This window comes from Heteronotia binoei, chromosome 4 (genome assembly GCF_032191835.1).
Source record: "Heteronotia binoei isolate CCM8104 ecotype False Entrance Well chromosome 4, APGP_CSIRO_Hbin_v1, whole genome shotgun sequence".
NCBI classification, from domain to species: Eukaryota; Metazoa; Chordata; class Lepidosauria; order Squamata; family Gekkonidae; genus Heteronotia; species Heteronotia binoei.
Window position 1 is genome coordinate 7,459,281 of NC_083226.1, and position 23,988 is coordinate 7,483,268.

Genomic DNA, 23,988 nt, shown 5'->3' on the forward strand with positions numbered 1-23,988 from the left:
GTTGCAGCAGCTATTTGCTGGTTGTGCCCTGTGTCAAAATCCCAAGGTACCTGCAGGTTCAGAAAGGCTGTGGGGAGGGTCCCCCTAATGTAGAGGCACTCCGGGACACAGTCTCCCTTTCTGACATGCAAGTTGGCCAAACTGCTGGGAATACTTGTCTTATTTAAGGGTGCTTTCACACATGCTAAACAAGGCAGTTTCAGTCCACTCCAGTGACGGTTTGCAAGTAGATTTTGCCATTTTACCCAGTAAAATCCAGTTGCAAAGTTAATTGAAACGAGTTTGAAAGTGAATTGCTTAGTGTGTCAGCTAACACAGCCACAAGCTACACATCAATTTAGGTGACAGTGTAGAAGCCAGAAAGGTGAGAACAGAGAGCATTACTGTTAGTGGCTTGGTGCATCACTAACAATAAAAAAAATGTATCAAATGGGTACCTTTAAGGCCAACAAAGTTTAATTCTGGGTATATAAGCTTTTTTTGCACATGCACACGAAAGCTTATCCCCAGAATTTAGCTTTGTTGATCTTAAAGGTGCTTCAGACCAACATGGCTACCTGTCTGAATTAAACCCGTATGAAAATCTATTTGTAATTATATAGGAGAAAAACATACATGAGGATGCAAGTAAATCTAAGGTCACAGTAAATCACTAAGCCTATATTGAGTGAGCCTATTAAAGAGAAACTGGTCTCTTCAGCTCTTCGTTTTGTTTATCATGCAAGAAAGAATCCGGCTTCATATCTGAAGAAGAGTAATGTAACCAGAGCCAGTTTGGTGTGGTGGTTAAATGTGCGGACTCTAATCTGGGAGAACCGGGTTTGATTCCCCACTCCTCCACTTGCACCTGCTGGAATGGCCTTGGGTCAGCCAAAGCTCTCGCAGGAGTTGTCCTTGAAAGGGCAGCTGCTGTGAGAGCCCTCTCCAGCCCCACCCACCTCACAGGGTGTCTGTTGTGGGTGGGGGGAAGGGAAAGGAGATTGTGAGCTGCTCTGAGACTCTTTGGAGTGGAGCGCGGGATATAAATCCAATATCTTCATCTACCTCACAGGGTGTCTGTTGTGGGGGAGGAAGGGAAAGGAGATTGTGAGCCGCTCTGAGACTCTTCGGAGTGGAGGGCGGGATATAAATCCAATATCTTCATCTACCTCACAGGGGGTCTGCTGTGGGGGAGGAAGGAAAAGGAGATTGTGAGCCGCTCTGAGAGTCTTCGGAGTGGAGGGCAGGATATAAATCCAATATCTTCATCTACCTCACAGGGTGTCTGTTGTGGGGCAGGAAGGGAAAGGAGATTGTGAGCCGCTCTGAGACTCTTCGGAGTGGAGGGCGGGATATAAATCCAATATCTTCATCTACCTCACAGGGGGTCTGCTGTGGGGGAGGAAGGGAAAGGAGATTGTGAGCCGCTCTGAGAGTCTTCGGAGTGGAGGGCAGGATATAAATCCAATATCTTCATCTACCTCACAGGGTGTCTGTTGTGGGGGAGGAAGGGAAAGGAGATTGTGAGCCGCTCTGAGGCTCTTCGGAGTGGAGGGCGGGATATAAATCCAATATCTTCATCTACCTCACAGGGTGTCTGTTGTGGGGGAGGAAGGGAAAGGACATTGTGAGCCGCTCTGAGACTCTTCGGAGTGGAGGGTGGGATATAAATCCAATATCTTCATCTACCTCACAGGGTGTCTGTTGTGGGGGAGGAAGGGAAAGGAGATTGTGAGCCGCTCTGAGACTCTTCGGAGTGGAGGGCGGGATAGAAATCCAATATCTTCATCTACCTCACAGGGTGTCTGTTGTGGGGGAGGAAGGGAAAGGACATTGTGAGCCGCTCTGAGACTCTTCGGAGTGGAGGGCGGGATATAAATCCAATATCTTCATCTACCTCACAGGGTGTCTGTTGTGGGGGAGGAAGGGAAAGGAGATTGTGAGCCGCTCTGAGACTCTTTGGAGTGGAGGGCGGGATATAAATCCAATATCTTAATCTACCTCACAGGGTGTCTGTTGTGAGGGAGGAAGGGAAAGGAGATTGTGAGCCGCTCTGAGACTCTTCGGAGTGGAGGGCGGGATATAAATCCAATATCTTCATCTACCTCACAGGGGGTCTGCTGTGAGGGAGGAAGGGAAAGGAGATTGTGAGCCGCTCTGAGAGTCTTCGGAGTGGAGGGCAGGATATAAATCCAATATCTTCATCTACCTCACAGGGTGTCTGTTGTGGGGGAGGAAGGGAAAGGAGATTGTGAGCCGCTCTGAGACTCTTCGGAGTGGAGGGCGGGATATAAATCCAATATCTTCATCTACCTCACAGGGGGTCTGCTGTGGGGGAGGAAGGGAAAGGAGATTGTGAGCCGCTCTGAGACTCTTCGGAGTGGAGGGCGGGATATAAATCCAATATCTTCATCTACCTCACAGAGTGTCTGTTGTGGGGAAGAAAGGGAAAGGAGATTGTGAGCCGCTCTGATACTCTTCGGAGTGGAGAGCGGGATATAAATCCAATATCTTCATCTACCTCACAGGGTGTCTGTTGTAGGGGGAGGAAGGGAAAGGAGATTGTGAGCCGCTCTGAGACTCTTCGGAGTGGAGGGCGGGATATAAATCCAATATCTTCATCTACCTCACAGAGTGTCTGTTGTGGGGAAGAAAGGGAAAGGAGATTGTGAGCCGCTCTGATACTCTTCGGAGTGGAGAGCGGGATATAAATCCAATATCTTCATCTACCTCACAGGGTGTCTGTTGTAGGGGGAGGAAGGGAAAGGAGATTGTGAGCCGCTCTGAAACTCTTCGGAGTGGAGGGCGGGATATAAATCCAATATCTTCATCTTCTTCTTAACATGGAAGGTCCTGCTGTTATTAATTAGGCTGCCAGCTTTTTGATTTGTGACTTTCAAGTATGTCATTCAGTTCTTTTGTAATTTTCTCATTCATGTTTTCTTGGGAGTAGTAATTTCATTTACTTGTGTCTTGTTGCATATATTTCTCCTGCTCAGGTGGGTAGCTGTGTTTGTCTGAAGCAGCAGAACAAAGTTGGAGTCCAGTGGCATCTTCAAGACCGACTTGGGCACAGGCTTTTGGGTATAGAATCACAGAGTTGGAAGGGGCCATAGAGGGGCTCAATGCAGGATCAGCCTAGAGCATAATTCATTTGTTATGCGGGCCAGATCTGACATTGTCGGGCTGGGCCATTGCGTGTCATAAAATGTAATGCCAGGTAGCAGAGACATAAACTTTATAAAGGACACAAACACAAAGATTTTTTAAAAGCTTAAAATAAAACATGCTTAAACATTAGCACTCATTGGCCTTAAAGGTCCTTTCCTTGTATCTCTCCTCAGCAAACAAGGGAACAGGGCAAAGGAAGCCTTGGGTCTTTCCTTCCTTCCCCAGGGAACCAGGAGGGGGAAGAGCCTCAGCCAAAAGAAAGAAGAGAGGCTTGACTCAGTAGCTGTACTGTGCAATTGAGAGACTCTAGCAAAGCAAGCTATTCCTCCCCCCTTCCTCCCCAAGGGAGGAGCCTCAGCCAATGGAGAAAACAGAGGCTTTGCTCTGTAGCTCCTGTGCGATTGAGCAAGCCTGGCAAAGCAAGCTGTGATGCAGAAGGAAGCAAGAGAGAGGGAGAAGGAAGCAGATGACAGCCAGTTGCTCAGGGGCCTGAAAGAAGTCCTCTGAGGGCCTGATTTGGCCCCTGAGCCACATGTTTGACACCCCTGGCCTAGAGCATTGTTGGTCCAGCAGCTGCTGGTTAAAGACTGCCAGTGAAGGGGAGCTCACCACCTCCCTCGGCAGCTGATTCTACTGCTGAAGAACTCTTAGGTATATCCAGCTGATACCTTCCCACCCTTAAATTAAAGCTGCTATTGTGAGTCCTTTCCTCTGCTGCCAAAAGGAACAGCTCCCTGCCCTCCTCTAGGGACAGCCCTTCACATTCTTATAGGCTGTGATCACACATACTAAAAATAATGCAGTTCCAATCGCCTTTCAATGCACTTTCCAACTGAATTTTGCAGTGTGAACGGAAAAGTGGATTGAAACGGCATTATTTAACACGTGTGATTGCAGTCAGGATCAGGCCAGTGGCCCCTCCAGTCCAACACTCTGTGTCACAGAAGAACATAAGAGAAGCCATGTTGGGTCAGGCCAGCGGCCCCTCCAGTCCAACACTCTGTGTCACAGAAGAACATAAGAGAAGCCATGTTGGATCAGGCCAATGGCCCCTCCAGTCCAACACTCTGTGTCACAGAAGAACATAAGAGAAGCCCTGTTGGATCAGGCCAGTGGCCCCTCCAGTCCAACACTCTGTGTCACAGAAGAACATAAGAGAAGCCATGCTGGATCAGGCCAGTGGCCCCTCCAGTCCAACACTCTGTGTCACAGAAGAACATAAGAGAAGCCCTGTTGGATCAGGCCAATGGCCCATCCAGTCCAACACTCTGTGTCACATAAGAACATAAGAGAAGCCCTGTTGGATCAGGCCAATGGCCCATGCAGTCCAACACTCTGTGTCACAGAAGAACATAAGAGAAGCCCTGTTGGATCAGGCCAATGGCCCATCCAGTCCAACACTCTGTGTCACATAAGAACATAAGAGAAGCCCTGTTGGATCAGGCCATTGGCCCATCCAGTCCAACACTCTGTGTCACAGAAGAACATAAGAGAAGCCTTGTTGGATCAGGCCAATGGCCCATCCAGTCCAACACTCTGTGTCACATAAGAACATAAGAGAAGCCCTGTTGGGTCAGGCCAGTGGCCCCTCCAGTCCAACACTCTTTGCCACACAGTGGCCAAACCCTCCCCCCAAGTGCCGTCAGGAGGTCCACCAGTGGGGCAAGAAGCCCTCCCCCTGTGCCCCCAGCACAAGAACACAGAGCATCCCTTGCCCCATATATAAGCTTTGCAAGACACAGACAAATACAATGAAAGATCTTTTTTTTTTAAAACAAGCTTTCAATAAAAGACGCTCCGAAGTTAAGCCCTCTTGCAGTGTTTCATTTTAGAGTCTCCGGGAGCCGCGGGAGGCCGGGGGGGGGGGCAGGCAGCGGGCGTGTCTCGGAGCGGCGCTGTGTCCACGTGCAGAGGCGGCTCTCGGGAGCCGGCGGCGGGAAGGCCCCGCGCGGGGAGGAGGGCGGAGGCGGGGCCTCGGCGGGCGAGATGCGGCCTGCTGCCGGGCGCGGGGCCTGGGCGCTCCTGCTGCTGCTGGGCCTCGGGGCTCCGGGCCGGGCCTCCCACCCGCCTCCTCCGCAGGACGCCGAGTTCACCTTCCTGCTGCCGGCCGGGCGCCGCGAGTGCTTCTTCCAGGCCGCGCCGCCCAACGGCTCGCTGGAGCTCGAGTACCAGGTGAGGCGGAGGAGGAAGGGCCGGCCTGGGGGTGGCGGGGAGTTCCTCGGCTCCCTCGGAGGAGTTGCCACCTTCCCGGTGGGGCCTGGAGAGCGTGGCCAGAAACCCTGCGGCGCCCCCAGGCCGGGTCTGGCAACCACCCGGGGACCTCTGGGGTGCAGCGCCGCAGCCCGCTCTGCACAGCATCCCTGGAAGTCTGCGGGGAGCTCCCTTACTTGGTCGGGCAATCTGGAGGCTGCCGTGCCTGGCCTGGGGCTGCTGCTGCTGCTGCTCCTGCTGCTGCTGCTATTAGTATTAGAATCCCAGAGTTGGAAGGGCCCTGCAGGGTCATGTAGTCCAACCCCCTGCTCAATGCAGGAAACTTACAAATTCCTCCCCCTAAATTCGCAGGATCCTCATTGCTGTCAGGTGGCCATCTAGCCTCTGTTGAAAAACCTCCAAGGAAGGAGAGCCCAATTTCATAGAATCCTAGAGTTGGAAGGGACCTCCAGGGTCATCTAGTCCAACCCCCTGCTCAATGCAGGAAACTCACAAACCCCTCCCCCTAAAGTCACAGGATCCTCATTGCTGTCAGTTGGCCATCTAGCCTCTGTTGAAAAACCTCTAAGGAAGGAGAGCCCACCACCTCCCAAGGAAGCCTGTTCCACTGAGGAACCGCTCTAAACTCACAAACCCCTCCCCCTAAATGCACAGGATCTTCATTGCTGTCAGATGGCCATCTGGCCTCTGTTGAAAAACCTCCAAGGAAGGAGAATCATAGAATCCTAGAGTTGGAAGGGACCTCCAGGGTCATCTAGTCCAACCCCCTGCACAATGCAGGAAATTCACAACTACCTCCCCCTAAATTCACAGGATCCTCTTTGCTGTCAGATGGCCATCTAGCCTCTGTTGAAAAACCTCCAAGGAAGGAGAGCCCACCACCTCCCGAGGAGGAAGCCTGTTTCACTGAGGATCCACTCTAAACTCACAAACCCCTCCCCCTAAATGCACAGGATCTTCATTGCTGTCAGATGGCCATCTGGCCTCTGTTGAAAAACCTCCAAGGAAGGAGAATCATAGAATCATAGAGTTGGAAGGGACCTCCAGGGTCATCTAGTCCAACCCCCTGCACAATGCAGGAAACTCACAAACCCCTCCCCCTAAATTCGCAGGATCCTCATTGCTGTCAGTTGGCCATCTAGCCTCTGTTGAAAAACCTCTAAGGAAGGAGAGCCCACCACCTCCCAAGGAAGCCTGTTCCACTGAGGAACCGCTCTAAACTCACAAACCCCTCCCCCTAAATGCACAGGATCTTCATTGCTGTCAGATGGCCATCTGGCCTCTGTTGAAAAACCTCCAAGGAAGGAGAATCATAGAATCCTAGAGTTGGAAGGGACCTCCAGGGTCATCTAGTCCAACCCCCTGCACAATGCAGGAAATTCACAACTACCTCCCCCTAAATTCACAGGATCCTCTTTGCTGTCAGATGGCCATCTAGCCTCTGTTGAAAAACCTCCAAGGAAGGAGAGCCCACCACCTCCCGAGGAGGAAGCCTGTTTCACTGAGGATCCACTCTAAACTCACAAACCCCTCCCCCTAAATGCACAGGATCTTCATTGCTGTCAGATGGCCATCTGGCCTCTGTTGAAAAACCTCCAAGGAAGGAGAATCATAGAATCATAGAGTTGGAAGGGACCTCCAGGGTCATCTAGTCCAACCCCCTGCACAATGCAGGAAACTCACAAACCCCTCCCCCTAAATTCGCAGGATCCTCATTGCTGTCAGGTGGCCATCTAGCCTCTGTTGAAAAACCTCCAAGGAAGGAGAGCCCAATTTCATAGAATCCTAGAGTTGGAAGGGACCTCCAGGGTCATCTAGTCCAACCCCCTGCTCAATGCAGGAAACTCACAAACCCCTCCCCCTAAAGTCACAGGATCCTCATTGCTGTCAGTTGGCCATCTAGCCTCTGTTGAAAAACCTCTAAGGAAGGAGAGCCCACCACCTCCCGAGGAAGCCTGTTCCACTGAGGAACCGCTCTAAACTCACAAACCCCTCCCCCTAAATGCACAGGATCTTCATTGCTGTCAGATGGCCATCTGGCCTCTGTTGAAAAACCTCCAAGGAAGGAGAATCATAGAATCCTAGAGTTGGAAGGGACCTCCAGGGTCATCTAGTCCAACCCCCTGCACAATGCAGGAAATTCACAACTACCTCCCCCTAAATTCACAGGATCCTCTTTGCTGTCAGATGGCCATCTAGCCTCTGTTGAAAAACCTCCAAGGAAGGAGAGCCCACCACCTCCCAAGGAGGAAGCCTGTTTCACTGAGGATCCACTCTAAACTCACAAACCCCTCCCCCTAAATGCACAGGATCTTCATTGCTGTCAGATGGCCATCTGGCCTCTGTTGAAAAACCTCCAAGGAAGGAGAATCATAGAATCATAGAGTTGGAAGGGACCTCCAGGGTCATCTAGTCCAACCCCCTGCACAATGCAGGAAATTCACAACTGCCTCCCCCTAAATTCACAGGATCCTCATTGCTGTCAGATGGCCATCTAGCCTCTGTTTAAAAACCTCCAAGGAAGGAGAATCATAGAATCATAGAGTTGGAAGGGACCTCCAGGGTCATCTAGTCCAACCCCCTGCACAATGCAGGAAATTCACAACTACCTCCCCCCAAATTCACAGGATCTTCATTGCTGTCAGATGGCCATTTAGCCTCTGTTTAAAAACCTCCAAGGAAGGAGAGCCCACCACTTCCCAAGGAGGAAGCCTGTTCCACTGAGGAACTGCTCTGTCAGGAATCCTAGAGTTGGAAGGGACCTCCAGGGTCATCTAGTCCAACCCCCTGCTCAATACAGGAAACCCACAAACCCCTCCCCCTAAATTCACAGGATCTTCATTGCTGTCAGATGCCCATCTAGCCTCTGTTTCAAAACCTCCAAGGAAGGAGAGCCCACCACCTCCCGAGAAAGCCTGTTCCACTGAGGAACCGCTCTAACCGTCAGGAAGTTCTTCTTAAAGTTGAGCCAAAAGCTCTTTCAATTTAATTTCAACCCATTGGGTCTGGTCCTATCTTCTGGGGCCACAGAAAACAATTCCACAGCATCCTCTATGTGACAGCCCTTCAAGTACTTGAAGATGGTGATCCTATCACCTCTCAGCCGCCTCTTCTCCAGGCTAAACATCCCCAGCTCCTTCAACCTTTCCTCACAGGTCTTGGTCTCCAGATTCCTCACCATAATAATAATTATTATTTCCTGCCTTTCTCCTGTGGGGACCGACAGTGGCTTCCCTTGTTCTCCCCTCCTTCCTTTTATCCATCCAATGATGTTGTGGTAGGTGAGGATTGGGGTCTCCCCAGGAGAAGGCCATTGTGCATACAGAAAAGTGAGCAGAGCACTTGAATTAAAAAGGTCAATGTAGTCCCCTGTGCAAGCACCAGTTGTTTCTGACTCTGGGGCGACGTTGCTTTCACGTTTTCACGTTTTCACGGCAGACTTTTTATGGGGAGGTTTGTCATTGCCTTCCCAGTCCTCTACATTTTCCCCCCAGCAAGTTGGGTCCTCATTTTACCGACCTCAGAAGGATGGAAGGCTGAGTCAATCTGGAGCCGGCTACCTGAACCCAGCTTCCGCCGGGGATCGAACTCAGGTCGTGAGCAGAGCTTAGGACTGCACTACTGCAGCTTTACCACTCTGCGCCACGGGGCATTACTTAAAAGAAGGACAAGTGGAGCGTGATTAATTGAGCTGGTCAGTGCAGTGAGAGATATGGTGGGGCAAGACAGAGGACGCCAATAAAGACACCGCATACACAAAGAATCCACATCCCTTTGAGAAAGGACCAAAACGGACTGTGGAGACATTCAATACCGTCAGGGGACAAATATGGAGAGAATTTTTGCAAGCGCTGCAACCATATTGAAGTCATATAGTATCGTCACAGCTCTTTTGGAAAATTGTTTGTAACCATTGTTAAGTGTTTGTTACACTGGTGTTATCAAAAAGCTGTTGTGTAAAATATTGAGGAGTTTATAAAACTGTAAAGAATTGTATATTATTTAATAGACGTAACAATTTGCTAGCACGTTGAGTGTGCTTGATATTACGGATTTGTTACTCCCGTGGTTCCAGTATTTGTTATTGACATTTCAGAAGTTAACCAGAACTGGCTGGGATTGGTACCTGGAATAACAAACCACCACGTGCCTTGAACATCCCCTGAGAGGTCGCTGTAAGTCAGCTGCGATTGGATGGCATTTCCCACCACCATAGTTTGACTTCATTTGGCAATGACAGACTGACATGGCTCCACCTTTGCCCCCATTCCCCACAAACCCCATCCCCTCACCAGCTTTTCCGGAGGCGGCTAGACTTCCTCACCTGCCTCTATTGCCCCCTGTAGATTATTGGCGGAGCTGGACTGGACGTGGACTTCTCCTTGGAGAGCCCTTCTGGAGTGCTGCTGGTTGAGGAGTACCGGCGATCGGATGGGCTACACACGTGAGTCGAGCTTTTTGATTGTGGCCGCCCTGTCTGAACCGGGAGGCGAGGTCGAGAGGGTGTCTGGCCAAAGTGCTGGCCCTTATTTGACTCATTTCTACCCTACCTAGTTCAGCGCAGCTTGCAACACAGATAAAACAAAAAGCATAAAATTTAAATTTCAAATCACAGCTCAGGACTGCTAGAAACTTAAAACTGTCTTCAGCTGGCTTTTGAAGACCGAAAGTGAGGGGGGCAGGAACACTTCCCTGAGGAGGTTGTTCCTTGTAGGGATGGGCGTGAACTGGGGCGTGTCCCAAACCAGTTTGTGTGGGAGGTTCCCCCCTCCCCCAGGATTCTAAAGGCTCCAAAATCACAAGGCATCTCCGGAGGACTCTCCTTTACCTGCCCACCAGGCTTGAAGATTGGACTTCGGGGGTCCGAGTTATAGAACCCCAAACAGGATGCTCCAGGAAAGTGATTTTCGGGGAGATATCAGGTGCAGGAGTGTATAGAATGAACCTGGGTGAGCTAGAGGCGTCCAGCTTGCAGCATACCTCCCTGGGATGCCCCACAAGTTACATGCGGGTTGGACAGGGGTGGAGGTGGGGGTCTGCCTTGTGGCTTGGACCGGCAGGTGCTTGTTTCATCTGAGGCCTCTCCTCCCCCTCCACGCAGACTGTCAAAGTGATGACTAGGCAGAGACAGCCCTCCTGCCCCACCCGGAGCCTGTGGGTGGTTGATTCTCCCCAGGCCCACCCACTACAAACACGGGGCTGCTGGGCAGGCCAAACATTCCTGCCTTGCCAGGGAGCCCCTCAAAGGGTTGCTGGTCTCTCCTCACCCTCCCACCACTGGGGAGGTGAATGCAGGGCAGCGCCAACCTCTCGCTGGGCCCAAGAGCCACCCGCAGAGTTGTGGGTGGTCGTGCTTCCCCAGACCCACCCACCCCCCCTTTCCACTGGGAATGTGATAACTGGGCAGGGCCAACCCTCCTCCAGTCTCAGAGTACCGATTCTGTTCCTAGGGACTGTCGTTCCACTCTGGGGGCTGCCATTCCAGTCCCAAAGCACTGAGCCTACATCCAGGGGCTGCCATTCCAGTCCTGGAACAATCCTGCTATTCCCAGGGGCTGTTGTTCCACTCTGCAACCTGTCATTCCAGTCCCAGAATACTTCTGCTTCTCCCAGGGGCTGTCATTCCGTTCTTCACCCTGTCATTCTGGTCCCAGAGCACTGAGTCAGGGTCCCAGGGCTGTCACTCCACTCTGCGACCTGTCATTCCAGTCCCAGAATTCTTCTGCTTCTCCCAGGGGCTGTCATTCCGTTCTTCACCCTGTCATTCTGGTCCCAGAGCACTGAGTCAGGGTCCCAGGGCTGTCACTCCACTCTGCGACCTGTCATTCCAGTCCCAGAATTCTTCTGCTTCTCCCAGGGACTGTCATTCCATTCTTCACCCTGTCGTTCTGGTCCCAGAGCACTGAGTCAGGGTCCCAGGGCTGTCACTCCACTCTGCAACCTGTCTTTCCAGTCCCAGGGGCTGTCATTCCATTCTGCTTCTCCCAGGGGCTGTCATTCCATTCTTCACCCTGTCATTCTGGTCCCAGAGCACTGAGTCAGGGTCCCAGGGCTGTCACTCCACTCTGCGACCTGTCATTCCAGTCCCAGATTTTTTCTGCTTCTCCCAGGGGCTGTCATTCCGTTCTTCACCCTGTCATTCTGGTCCCAGAGCACTGAGTCAGGGTCCCAGGGCTGTCACTCCACTCTGCGACCTGTCATTCCAGTCCCAGAATTCTTCTGCTTCTCCCAGGGACTGTCATTCCATTCTTCACCCTGTCATTCTGGTCCCAGAGCACTGAGTCAGGGTCCCAGGGCTGTCACTCCACTTTGCGACCTGTCATTCCAGTCCAAGAGCACAGATTCTGTTGTTAGGGACTCTCATACATGAGAAGATGGCCCTTGAGAGTCCCCGGTCTCAAGCCACAGAGGGCCTTAAAGGACAACAGCAGCACTTGAATCGTCCACTTCTTATCTGCAGATGATGAAGTCACCCATAGGAGTTGCACTGGTTGATTCACGCGAAACATTTGTCTTGATGTTCAGCATGCTGCATTCTCCACTCTGGCCTGGTCTTGGCAATTTTAACGTTGTTGTTAACCTTGGGGTTTAATTGTAATATTTATTACTGCTCCGGTAGCTGCCATTATTGTTACGGCCTTTGGCCTCATGCTGTAAAAATTCTACCGGCCTACCTAGAATCGGGCTTGGGAGTGGATTGATAGCCAGTGTAATTGCTGTAATAGCTGGCCCCTACCCCTAATTTAATTTAATTTTTTAATTTATATCCCGCCCTATCCCACAAGTGGGCTCAGGGCGGTTTAGAACAGTAAAAGCAAACGGGGCTAAAATAATATGATAAAAACAAGCGTTACAAAATCAGGAACAGCACAATATGCACTCTTATAGACCCAGGCAGCATGCGGCTAATGACTAACCGTATGACATAAGCACCGTAGTGGTGAAATGCTGGGGGAAGTGAGAGCGATACGGCTGCCCTAACACTGCTTTTGGAGGAAGGTGCTGAACCAGACTTAGACCTTCTTTGGTTCACACTCGGGGGCCTGTTTGCATAGCTCTGCTTTTCTCTTGCTGTTCAGTGAGCCAGTGGCCTTCTGTTGTAGACAGCCGCCCGGGCTGCGCCTGCGTGACTTCTGTGGCGCTTGTTGTGGTTCCAGACGCATCACGGAGGGGGTGAGAGTTAGGGGGGCAGGGATCTGACTCTGGCTTGGTGGTTTAAAGGCCTCCAGAAAGCCCTGGGAGACATACTTGTTTCATACAGCTTGCAGCAAAAGGCCCCGAGAAGAGCAGTCCTGTGGTCTGGAGCCACTTTGAACTTTTTGAGAGGATAAAGCTGTGGCTGGGGAGCCACATGTGGCTCTTTCACACATTTGTGTGGCTCTCAAAGCCCCCACCGCCCTGTCGGCCAGCTTGGAGAAGACATTTCTCTCTTTCAGTCACTTCCCCAAGCCAACCAGCGGCTTGGAGAATGCATTTAGAGTTATCAAAGATTTCAGGTTTTCACGGCTGGTAACATCATTAGGGTTTGTAGAGTCTTTCGGGATCAAGTGCCGTGTTCTACTGGAGAAAGTTTTCCTTCCAGACGTTTCTACTACTACTACTACTAATAATAATAATGAAATAAGAAAATTTCACTACATCATTTCTGCATTATTCAATAATAATTATTATTATAACCATCTTCCTTATCTTCACACCCCTTCCAACCCTCCCAGCAATCAACACAGAACAATGGTCACATTCCACAGCCAGTTTCCTTATCACCACCCTTCCAGGAAGCCCCACCAAACAATGGGTACATTCACAAACCAATTGCCCTCTCACCACACTCCCTCCAGCCTAGAAATAGCAGCTCTCCAGCAGCCCTGGCCTCACTCAATGCACAGCAGCCAAGAAGGTCAGAACGCCTGCTCCGGCTGCAACGCCACTGAGGATGTTCTCCGCAGCTGAGAACGAAACATCTGGAAGGAAAACTTTCTCCAGTAGAACACGGCACTTGATCCAGAAAGACTCTACAAACCCTAATCATTTAGAGTTAACGTTGCTTTCTTTCCATCTCTCTCTCCCCCTCCCCCCCATATGTTTTCTTTACTTCCTTCTTGTCTTGTGGGTCTCAAAACATTTGATGTTCGTGTCTTGCGGCTCTCAGACATCTGATGTTTATTCTATGTGGCTCTTACGCTAAGCAGGTTTGGCCACCCCTGGTGTGGATATTAAGGATTAGTGTTCACTGTGTATGGGGACACATATGAAAATATGCGGAAGCGCAGGACTTTTTTTGTAGCAGGAACTTATTTGCATATTAAGCCACCCCCCCACCCCGATGTAGCCAATCCTCCTGGAGCTTACGGTAGGCCCTGTACGAAGAGCCCTGGAAGCTCTTGGAGGATTGGCTGCATCAGGGGTGTGTGGCCTTACATGCAAAGGAGTTCCTGCTATAAAAAAAGCTCTGGGAAGGTGATATAGATCAGGGTCTCCATGGGTGCTGCAGAAAGAGGGCGGGGCCAGGTGGGGCTTTTGACTGGAGATCTGCTTGGCTGTGCAGGCTTTTTAAAAGGCTGCAGTTGCCTCCACAGCGCAAGGATCTTTCTTCACTGTGTGACTGAAGGGAAGCAGTTTGGCTGTTGCTTGACTCTTGCAGCACCTGGGTCACAATACCAGACGTGCCCACGGATTCATCCACGTTGGGGACCCCTGCTGTAAACCATGTTCTTGAGGACAGGATCTTCTGTCTAAGCTAAATCCAAACGGAAAGCCTGCTCTTACCGAGAGAATTGATACGCTTGTAGCTGAACAAGCCGTGTGGGTGTGCCTTTGTGTGTTCAAATGTTAATTTTGGGTATGTTTTTTCTTTATATGTTTTTGGTGGTATTGTTTTCTTTCTTATAATCGTTCTTCTCTAATTTAGTTATGTCTTTGTATCTATTTAGAGCCCCGTGGCGCAGAGTGGTAAAGCTGCAGTACTGCAGTCACAGCCCTCTGCTCACGACCTGAGTTCAATCCCAGCGGAAACTGGTTTAGGTAGCCAGCTCCAGGTTGACTCAGCCTTCCATCCTTCTGAGGTCTGTCAAATGAGTCCCCAGCTTGCTGGGGCGGAAGCGTAGATGACTGGGGAAGGCAATGGCAAACCACCCCGTAAAAAGTCTGTCGTGAAAACGTTGTGAAAGCAACGTCACCCTGGAGTTGCAAACGACTGGTGCTTGCACAGGGGACCTTTCCTTTTCCTCTGAAAAGAGCCCCGTGGTGCAGAGTGTTAAAGCTGCAGTACTGCAGTCCTAAGCTCTGCTCACGACCTGAGTTCGATCCCCGGCGAAAGCTGGATTTTCAGGTAGCCGGCTCGAGGTTGACTCAGCCTTCCTTCCTCCCGAGGTCGGTCAAATGAGTCCCCAGCTTGCTGGGGGGGAAGCGTAGATGACTGGGGAAGGCAACGGCAAACCACCCCGTAAAAAGTCTGCCGTGAAAACGTTGTGAAAGCAACGTCACCCCGGAGTTGCAAACGACTGGTGCTTGCACAGGGGACCTTTCCTTTTCCTCTGAAAAGAGCCCCGTGGTGCAGAGTGTTAAAGCTGCAGTACTGCAGTCCTAAGCTCTGCTCACGACCTGAGTTCGATCCCCGGCGGAAGCTGGGTTTTCAGGTAGCCGGCTCGAGGTTGACTCAGCCTTCCTTCCTCCCGAGGTCGGTCAAATGAGTCCCCAGCTTGCTGGGGGGGAAGCGTAGATGACTGGGGAAGGCAACGGCAAACCACCCCGTAAAAAGTCTGCCGTGAAAACGTTGTGAAAGCAACGTCACCCCGGAGTTGCAAACGACTGGTGCTTGCACAGGGGACCTTTCCTTTTCCTCTGAAAAGAGCCCCGTGGTGCAGAGTGTTAAAGCTGCAGTACTGCAGTCCTAAGCTCTGCTCACGACCTGAGTTCGATCCCCGGCGGAAGCTGGGTTTTCAGGTAGCCGGCTCGAGGTTGACTCAGCCTTCCTTCCTTCCGAGGTCGGTCAAATGAGTCCCCAGCTTGCTGGGGGGAAAGTGTAGATGACTGAGGAAGGCAATGGCAAACCACCCCGTAAAAAGTCTGCCGTGAAAACGTTGTGAAAGCAACGTCACCCCAGAGTCAGAAACAACTGGTGCTTGCACAGGGGATGACCTTTACCTTTTTTCGTATTTATTTAATTATTTACTCATTTATTTATTTATTTTTATGCCTTTCTGCTTCATACATTATCTGGATTTTCGATTTCGCTTTGTATCCTTGGTGATAATGTGTATGCTTTAGGTTTAAAACGCATGATGCAGTTATGAATGAGCACTCTTAGTCTCCTAAACCATGTTATGTCTGTGTTGGAAATGTTTTTTATCTTGCGTTTTTCACCGCTGCACTAGTATATCCGGTGACTCACGTTTATTTCTGTATTCTTTGGAAATCTCTTAATAAGCTTATTTGTGAGAATTTACAAAAGAGGAACCTCGTGGCTTTCTCACCCAGGCCTTGACTGTGCCTCCCCCTTTGCTCCCTCCCCGCTGCCTGCAGCATCGAGCCCACCGAGGCGGGGGACTACAAGCTGTGCTTCGACAACTCCTTCAGCACCATCTCCGAGAAGCTCGTCTTCTTCGAGCTGATCTTCGACAGCCCCCGGGAGGAAGAGGAGGACTTCAATGGCTGGGCGGAAATGGCAGAGCCGGAAGAGACCCTAGACGTGAAGATCGAGGACATTAAGGTGAGTCGAGAGGAGCCGGGTGGAGCCTGGCGGGGGGGGGGCAGAGAGGGGTTTTTTTAACACTGACTTTCGAATGGAGGGAGACATCTCCAGATAACAGGGGAATGTTATTAGACCAGGCGTCCCCAACCATAGCAGAGCATAGCCGGCTTCAAGCATAGCCAGCTTCCAGAGGGGATTGGATAAAAATATGGAACAAAGGTCCATCAGTGGCTATTAGCCACTATGTGTGTGTGCGCGCATGTGTATTGGCCACTGTGTGATACAGAGTGTTGGACTGGATGGGCCATTGGCCTGATCCAACATGGCTTCTCTTATGTTCTCATGTCTGGGGCAGTGATGCTCTGTCTTCTTGGTGCTTGTGGGGCGGGGGCAACAGTGGGGGGAGCTTCTAGTGTCCTGGGCGCACTGTGGACCTCCTGATGGCCCCTGGTTTTGGGCCACTGTGTGACACAGAGGCTTGGACTGGATGGGCCATTGGCCTGATCCAACAAGGCTTCTCTTATGTTCTTATGTGACACAGAGTGTTGGACTGGAGGGGCCATTGGCCTGATCCAACAGGGCTTCTCTTATGTCTTATGTGACCCAGAGTGTTGGACTGGATGGGCCATTGGCCTGATCCAACATGGCTTCTCTTATGTTCTCATGTCTGGGGCAGTGATGCTCTGTCTCCTTGGTGCTTGTGGGGCGGGGGCAACAGTGGGGGGAGCTTCTAGTGTCCTGGGCGCACTGTGGACCTCCTGATGGCCCCTGGTTTTGGGCCACTGTGTGACACAGAGGCTTGGACTGGATGGGCCATTGGCCTGATCCAACAAGGCTTCTCTTATGTTCTTATGTGACACAGAGTGTTGGACTGGATGGGCCACTGGCCTGATCCAACAGGGCTTCTCTTATGTCTTATGTGACACAGAGTGTTGGACTGGATGGGCCATTGGCCTGATCCAACATGGCTTCTCTTTTGTTCTTATGTGACAGAGTGTTGGACTGGATGGGCCATTGGCCTGATCCATCATGGCTTCTCTTATGTTCTAACCGTTTTGGAGCCTGGGGGCACCTTTGGGGTTCTGGCACAGCATGGATGGCGCAGCTGCAACGTGACTGTCTCAGAATGGCTGCTGCAAGAGGCAGAGCCAGCCACAAAATAGCTCCCGGGACATACCTTCAGTCACACAGCAAAGAGCGACATTTAAAAAAAACCTCCAGAGCCAGTTACGTCTCCAGCAAAAGCCCCCCCTGGCCCCACCCACCCTTGGTGGGTTCCAGAACAGGTGGGCACCACACGGGGGACCCCCGCAGTGGCCCAGAGGCAGAACAGGCCTGTCAGCAGGAAGGTCTGATGTCAGAGGCCTTGACTGGCGGGGAGAACGTCTTCCCCTGCCTGGGTGCTTCACTCCCCACCCCCATCTTGTCCCGTTCCCCACAATTTGTGCTTGATTTCAAACCAGGTCTCCACTAACAGAGCAATCCCTTCTTTGCTGATGGTCTGAGATGTTCATGCCTGCGGCTTCACCCCTGCCGTTTGCTACTTAGTCCTGACTGAAGTCTGGGCACAGGAAAGAGCATTTCAGTACAGACAGGAAAGTGCTGCTGCCACGGCCAGTGGGAATGCTCTTGCACAGGAGCACAATTAAAAGCACCTCAACATTTCCTCCGCTGTTACTCCTGTCAAGTCCACCCTCCTCTTCCCCGTGCCTTAGGGTTGGGCCTCAAGCCACTACAGGGAGAGCCAGTCTGGTGTAGTGGTTAAGTGTGCGGACTGTTATCCCGGAGAACCGGGTTTGATTCCCCACTCCTCCACTTGCAGCTGCTGGAATGGCCTTGGGTCAGCCATAGCTCTGGCAGGAGTTGTCCTTGAAAGGGCAGCTGCTGTGAGAGCCCTCTCAGCCCCATCCACTTCACAAGGTGTCTGTTGTGGAGGAAGAAGGGAAAGGAGACTGTAGGCCTCTCTGAGACTCTGTCCTTGAAGGGGCAGCTGCTGTGAGAGTCCTCTCAGCCCCACCCACCTCACAGGGTGTCTGTTGTGGGGAGGAAGATAAAGGAGATTGTAAGCCGCTCTGATTCAGGTAGAAGGGTGGGGTATAAATCTACAGTCTTCCTCCTCCTCCTCCACTTGCAGCTGCTGGGATGGCCTTGGGTCAACCGTAGCTCTTGCAGAGCTGTCCTTGAAAGGGCAGCTGCTGTAAGAGATCTCTCAGCCCCACCCACCTCACAGGGTGTCTGTTGTGGGGGAGGAAGGGAAGGGAAATTGTGAGCCGCCCTGAGACTCTGAGATTTGGAGTGGAGGGCGGGATATAAATCCAATATCATCATCATCTTCTACAGTACAGTATAGTTTAATACAGTCAAGGACCAAGCAGATGAGGCCCCAAGTTGTGGGGATCAGCAGAGCTGCTGGGCTGCTTGGAGGTGCAGGAAGAGTGGAATATGCAAGGGAAACCCCTGAGGGATCTTGCCTTTTGAGTCGAAAGGATTTAACAGGACTGCGTGGCAGTCTTCTCAGGTTTCTGTGTTCGCTGTGGTGGAAAATCTGCAGGGAGTCAAGAGGCAGTGGGGTTCATTTGTTCACAGAAATACATCAAACCAGAGGTGGCCAAATGTGCTTAATGTTAGGACCACATAGAATAAAAATCAGACGTTTGAGAGCCACAAGACATGAACGTCAGACGTTTGAAAGCCTCAAGGAAGGAAGGAAATAGGAGAAGGAAGGGAGAGGTGTGAAAAAGCAACATTAACTTGTATGTTCATTTTCCAAGCTGCCTGCTGACTTGGCTTGGAGAAAAGATTTAAGGAGGCAAATGCCTTCTCCAGACCAGCCAACCAGGCAGTGGAGGCTTTGAAAGCCACACAATATGTGTGAAAGAGCCACAGTTTGGCCACCCCTGCATTAAACTATGACTGAAACAGTCATAGCCAGCTTCAAGAGGGGATTGGATAAACACGTGGAGCAGAGGTCCATGAGTGGCTCTTAGCCACAAGGTACAGATGGGACACTCTCTCTGGGGCAGTGATGCTCCTTGTTCTTGGTGCTTGAGGGGCAACTGTGCCAGGGCTTGTGGAGTTCTGGCCCCGTGGGTGGACCTCCTGAGGGCACCTGGGTTTCGGCCACTGTGTGACACAGAGTGTTGGACTGGATGGGCCACTGGCCTGATCCAACAGGGCTTCTCTTCTGTTCTTATGTGACGCAGAGTGTTGGACTGGATGGGCCACTGGCCTGATCCAACATGGCTTCTCTTATGTTCTTATGTGACACAGAGTGTTGGACTGGATGGGCCACTGGCCTGATCCAACATGGCCTCTCTTATGTTCTTCTGTGACACAGACTGTTGGACTGGATGGGCCATTGGCCTGATCCAACAGGGCTTCTCTTATGTTCTTATGTGACACAGAATGTTGGAGTGGAGGGGCCACTGGCCTGATCCAACATGGCCTCTCTTATGTTCTTCTGTGACACAGACTGTTGGACTGGATGGGCCACTGGCCTGATCCAACAGGGCTTCTCTTATGTTCTTATGTGACACAGAGTGTTGGACTGGATGGGCCATTGGCCTGATCCAACATGGCCTCTCTTATGTTCTTCTGTGACACAGACTGTTGGACTGGATGGGCCATTGGCCTGATCCAACATGGCTTCTCTTATGTTCTTATGTGACACAGAGTGTTGGACTGGATGGGCCACTGGCCTGATCCAACATGGCTTCTCTTATGTTCTTATGTGACACAGAGTGTTGGACTGGATGGGCCATTGGCCTGATCCAACAGGGCTTCTCTTATGTTCTTATGTGACACAGAGTGTTGGACTGGATGGGCCATTGGCCTGATCCAACATGGTTTCTCTTATGTTCTTATGTGACACAGAGTGTTGGACTGGATGGGCCACTGGCCTGATCCAACATGGCTTCTCTTATGTTCTTATGTGACACAGAGTGTTGGACTGGATGGGCCACTGGCCTGATCCAACATGGCTTCTCTTATGTTCTTATGTGACACAGAGTGTTGGACTGGATGGCCACTGGCCTGATCCAACATGGCTTCTCTTATGTTCTTATGTGACACAGAGTGTTGGACTGGATGGGCCACTGGCTGATCCAACATGGCTTCTCTTATGTTCTTATGTGACGCAGAGTGTTGGACTGGATGGGCCACTGGCCTGATCCAACATGGCTTCTCTTATGTTCTTATGTGACGCAGAGTGTTGGACTGGATGGGCATTGGCCTGATCCAACATGGCTTCTCTTATGTTCTTATGTGACACAGAGTGTTGGACTGGATGGGCCACTGGCCTGATCCAACTTGGCTTCTCTTATGTTCTTATGTGACACAGAGTGTTGGACTGGATGGGCCACTGGCCTGATCCAACATGGCTTCTCTTATGTTCTTATGTGACACAGAGTGTTGGACTGGATGGGCCATTGGCCTGATCAACATGGCTTCTCTTATGTTCTTATGTGACACAGAGTGTTGGACTGGATGGGCCACTGGCCTGATCCAACATGGCTTCTCTTATGTTCTTATGTGACACAGAGTGTTGGACTGGATGGGCCATTGGCCTGATCCAACATGGCTTCTCTTATGTTCTTATGTGACACAGAGTGTTGGACTGGATGGGCCACTGGCCTGATCCAACAGGGCTTCTCTTCTGTTCTTATGTGACTCAGAGTGTTGGACTGGATGGGCCATTGGCCTGATCCAACATGGCTTCTCTTATGTTCTTATGTGACACAGAGTGTTGGACTGGATGGGCCATTGGCCTGATCCAACATGGCTTCTCTTATGTTCTTATGTGACACAGAGTGTTGGACTGGATGGGCCACTGGCCTGATCCAACATGGCTTCTCTTGCGTTCTTCAACTGCACACATGCCACAAAGATCACGTCTGATGACCTTGAACAATTGTGTGGAAATCCCATGTTGGGATCAGATGCCGAGTATTTGCTTTTGGGTGACTCAGTCCAGAAAAGGAAATTAATTAGACTTCTGACTAGTCAGACCTCTGGTGCTTTCCTTGGCCACAAGTCAAAACGCCTGCTTTTATTTAAGACATCTGTTAGTCGCCTCTCTACCTTGCGGAACTCAAGGCAGCTTATAGTGTAAATAAGAACAGATTATTTTTAAAAATCACCTAAAAGACCACAATTTAGAATCTCAGTCAGGACTGCCCGTTAAATAAAACCTAAATTAGTCAACTGCAGTCCTCGCCAATGTTCCCTCTGAGCTGCAGAGTCCTGTGAGCAAAAATTCTACTTTGTGAGCTCCTGGCATCAAAACTGTGAGCTCCTGCGTAAATGATTGTGCTCTGGGGTCCTCCTTCCTGAGCTAAGACAAAAACGTGTGAGCTGGAGGTTAAACATCTGTGAGCCGGCTCACGCCAACTCGGCTTAGAGGGAACACTGGTCTTCACATAAAACTGCCTTCAGCTGCCTCCTGAAGACCCAAGGTGGGGGGCAGGGGCAGGCTCATCTCCCTTGAGGGGAGACTGTTTTCTAAGCATGGGGCTGCTGCTGAAAAGACCCTCTCTGGCCTGCTTACCAGACAAGCACCTTTGACTGGTGGAAGAGTCAGGAGGCCCTTTCCCTGTGATCTTACTTCCTGGGCAGGAATGTCTGGGAGTAAAAAGGTCATGAGGCAGAAAAGCAGCGCCTGGATTGGCAGATGGGGATTCTTTCCCCCTCCCCTTTCTTGAGACTGTTCTCGTTATTCTAACATTTCACATCGTTTATGACCGGAATCCCCACCCCTTTTGGAGCCTGTGAACACCAGCGGTGTTTTGAGAGGGAGCAGAGAGCGCCCCCCAAAACGACTGCCGCAGGATTCACAGCTGCAGGAGATGGAGCCAGATATCTCCAAAACCCTTTGTACAAATACAAAGACTTTTCATCTACTTTCTGAAAAACTCGGCCAAGAGAAGCAGGGGTCATTCTGTAGGAAAATAGGTGGTGGAGCTCATCCAGGGACTTCTGCAGCTGCAGCTACTGTTCAGTGGACATGGTGGGGAGGAAGAGGGGGGGGGGAATCCTCAGAAAGGTTCAGGAGCTGCCCTCCTGAGAGCTCCTGCTGAATTCAAGGCCTGAAGAGAAGTATTGGTGGGCACCATTTTGGGGGCCCCTGATTTGTGGCATAGTCTACTGTATGGTATTATAAGTCAGGCTTTTTTTGTAGCAGGAGCTCCTTTGCATATTAGCCCCCCCCCCCGATGTAGCCAATCCTCCTGGAGCTTCCAGGAGGCCCTGTACGAAGAGCCCTGGAATCAGGGGAGGGGTGGGTGGGGTGGGGCCTAATATGCAAAGGCGTTCCAGCGACAAAAAAAGGCTCTGATTGTATATAAGCTTCCAATTCCAGCAGAATGCCTCTGCGTCTTTCTGTCTTCTGGCTCCCCCCTTCTGCAGTGGGTGGTCTCTGAGCAGTCTTCCTCCTGTCTGCCGTTCTAGGAATCCATCGAGAGGGTGAAGAGCCGCCTGGAGAGGAGCATCCAGATGCAGGCGCTGCTGAGAGCCTTCGAGGCCCGCGATCGCAACCTGCAGGAGAGCAACCTCGGCAGGGTCAACTTCTGGTCTGCCGTCAACCTCAGCGTGCTGCTGGTGGTCTCCTTCCTCCAGGTGTACCTGGTGAAAAGTCTCTTCGAGGACAAGAGGCGAGTTTGGATGTAGCCAGGAAGCCTCACCGGGCCCAGCCCTCACGCTCAGGGCTGTTTGAAGGCTGCTGCCCTTCCTGTCTCTCTACCAAGAAGGGTATAAAAAGAAACGCCACGATCAGGACTTGAGGAGAAATTGAGCTGGATAGACTGAGCTGTCTTAGACTGTGTTGGCAGGAAGCTGAGGAACAAATTCTGGCAGCAGGGTCGGAAAAAGTGGAGCCAGGAGGCGGCTGCCGGGAAGGAAGAACAGACGCTGATTTCTGTGCCTTGGACATCTCAATAAACTTTGCTTTCTCAGGGTGTGAGGGTGGACTACAGCTTTAAACACTGTTTCTCCTTTAAACCTAATCTTGGGCGATTTGTCCCTCTGTGCCTTACCAGGAGCTGCCCTTTTTTCTCCTGAACGCTTCTTGCCCAGAGAGGTCACCATCTCCTATTCAAGTGTTGCAAGATCTGCCCCTGATTCAGGGTGTTTGTTGGTGGGGTGATCCGAGAAGTTCCTGCTGAGTGCTGGAGCAGGCTGTCAGTCAGCGGCACTTGCATCCGCTCAAGCAGGGCTCCCCTCCAGTAGGAGGCTGCACGAGAAGTCTGCTCCTCTGTCTTTGCCAGGCCCAAAAAAGAGCCACGACTCCCTTGTTTTATACGCTCACAGTCTCTGGATGTCACTTGGCAAAGCAGTCTGGTTAAATGCATGCTCTTCGCATTCACCTTGCAAGCTGAAGCTCTTTGCTGGACTTAGCGGAATTTAAATGCATGAGCCTAACCACAGCTAATAATGTGTGACCCTGACTTTGAATACAGGCCAGCCCCTGTACTGTCTGTACTGTACGTGTAGCATCGTAGAACAGAGTTGGAAGGGGCCTGCAGGGTCATCTAATCCAACCTTCACAATGCAGGAAACTCACAAACCCCTCCCCCTAAATTCACAGGATCTCATTGCTGTCAGATGGCCATCTAGCCTCTGTTGAAAAACCTCCAAGGAAGGAGAGCCCACCACCTCCCGAGGAAGCCTGTTCCACTGAGGAACCGCTCTGACGGTCAGGAAGTTCTTCCTCATATTAAGCCGGAAACTCTTCTGATTTAATTTCAACTTGTTGGTTCCGGTCCTACCTTCTGGGGCCACAGAAAACAATTCTGCACCATCCTCTATATGACAGCCCTTCAAGGACTTGAAGATGGTGCTGAGCCTCTCTCACCAGGGCCTCTCTGAACTGTGGATTAAGAACATAAGGACATAAGAGAAGCCATGTTGGATCAGGCCAATGGCCATCCAGTCCAACACTCTGT

The 23,988-nt window shown here is 51.2% G+C and overlaps 1 protein-coding gene across 1 annotated transcript; it reads left to right on the forward strand.

Moving 5' to 3' along the window:
- The first annotated feature begins 5,136 nt into the window (after positions 1-5,136).
- Positions 5,137-23,001, forward strand: TMED1 (transmembrane p24 trafficking protein 1). The gene is made up of 4 exons (XM_060236732.1): positions 5,137-5,322; positions 9,708-9,805; positions 15,883-16,069; positions 22,496-23,001. Exons 1-4 carry the CDS (start codon positions 5,137-5,139, stop codon positions 22,712-22,714), a joined length of 690 nt encoding a protein of 229 aa, XP_060092715.1. The 3' UTR covers positions 22,715-23,001.
- The last annotated feature ends 987 nt before the right edge of the window (positions 23,002-23,988 follow it).

Excerpts from the sequence above, each read along its gene's own strand:
- TMED1 (XM_060236732.1), top strand. The coding sequence starts at position 5,137 with ATGCGGCCTGCTGCCGGGCGCGGGGCCTGGGCGCTCCTGCTGCTGCTG. Across the intron at positions 5,323-9,707 it reads CGCTGGAGCTCGAGTACCAG|ATTATTGGCGGAGCTGGACT; the intron begins GTGAGGCGGAGG and ends TGCCCCCTGTAG. Across the intron at positions 9,806-15,882 it reads CGATCGGATGGGCTACACAC|CATCGAGCCCACCGAGGCGG; the intron begins GTGAGTCGAGCT and ends CGCTGCCTGCAG.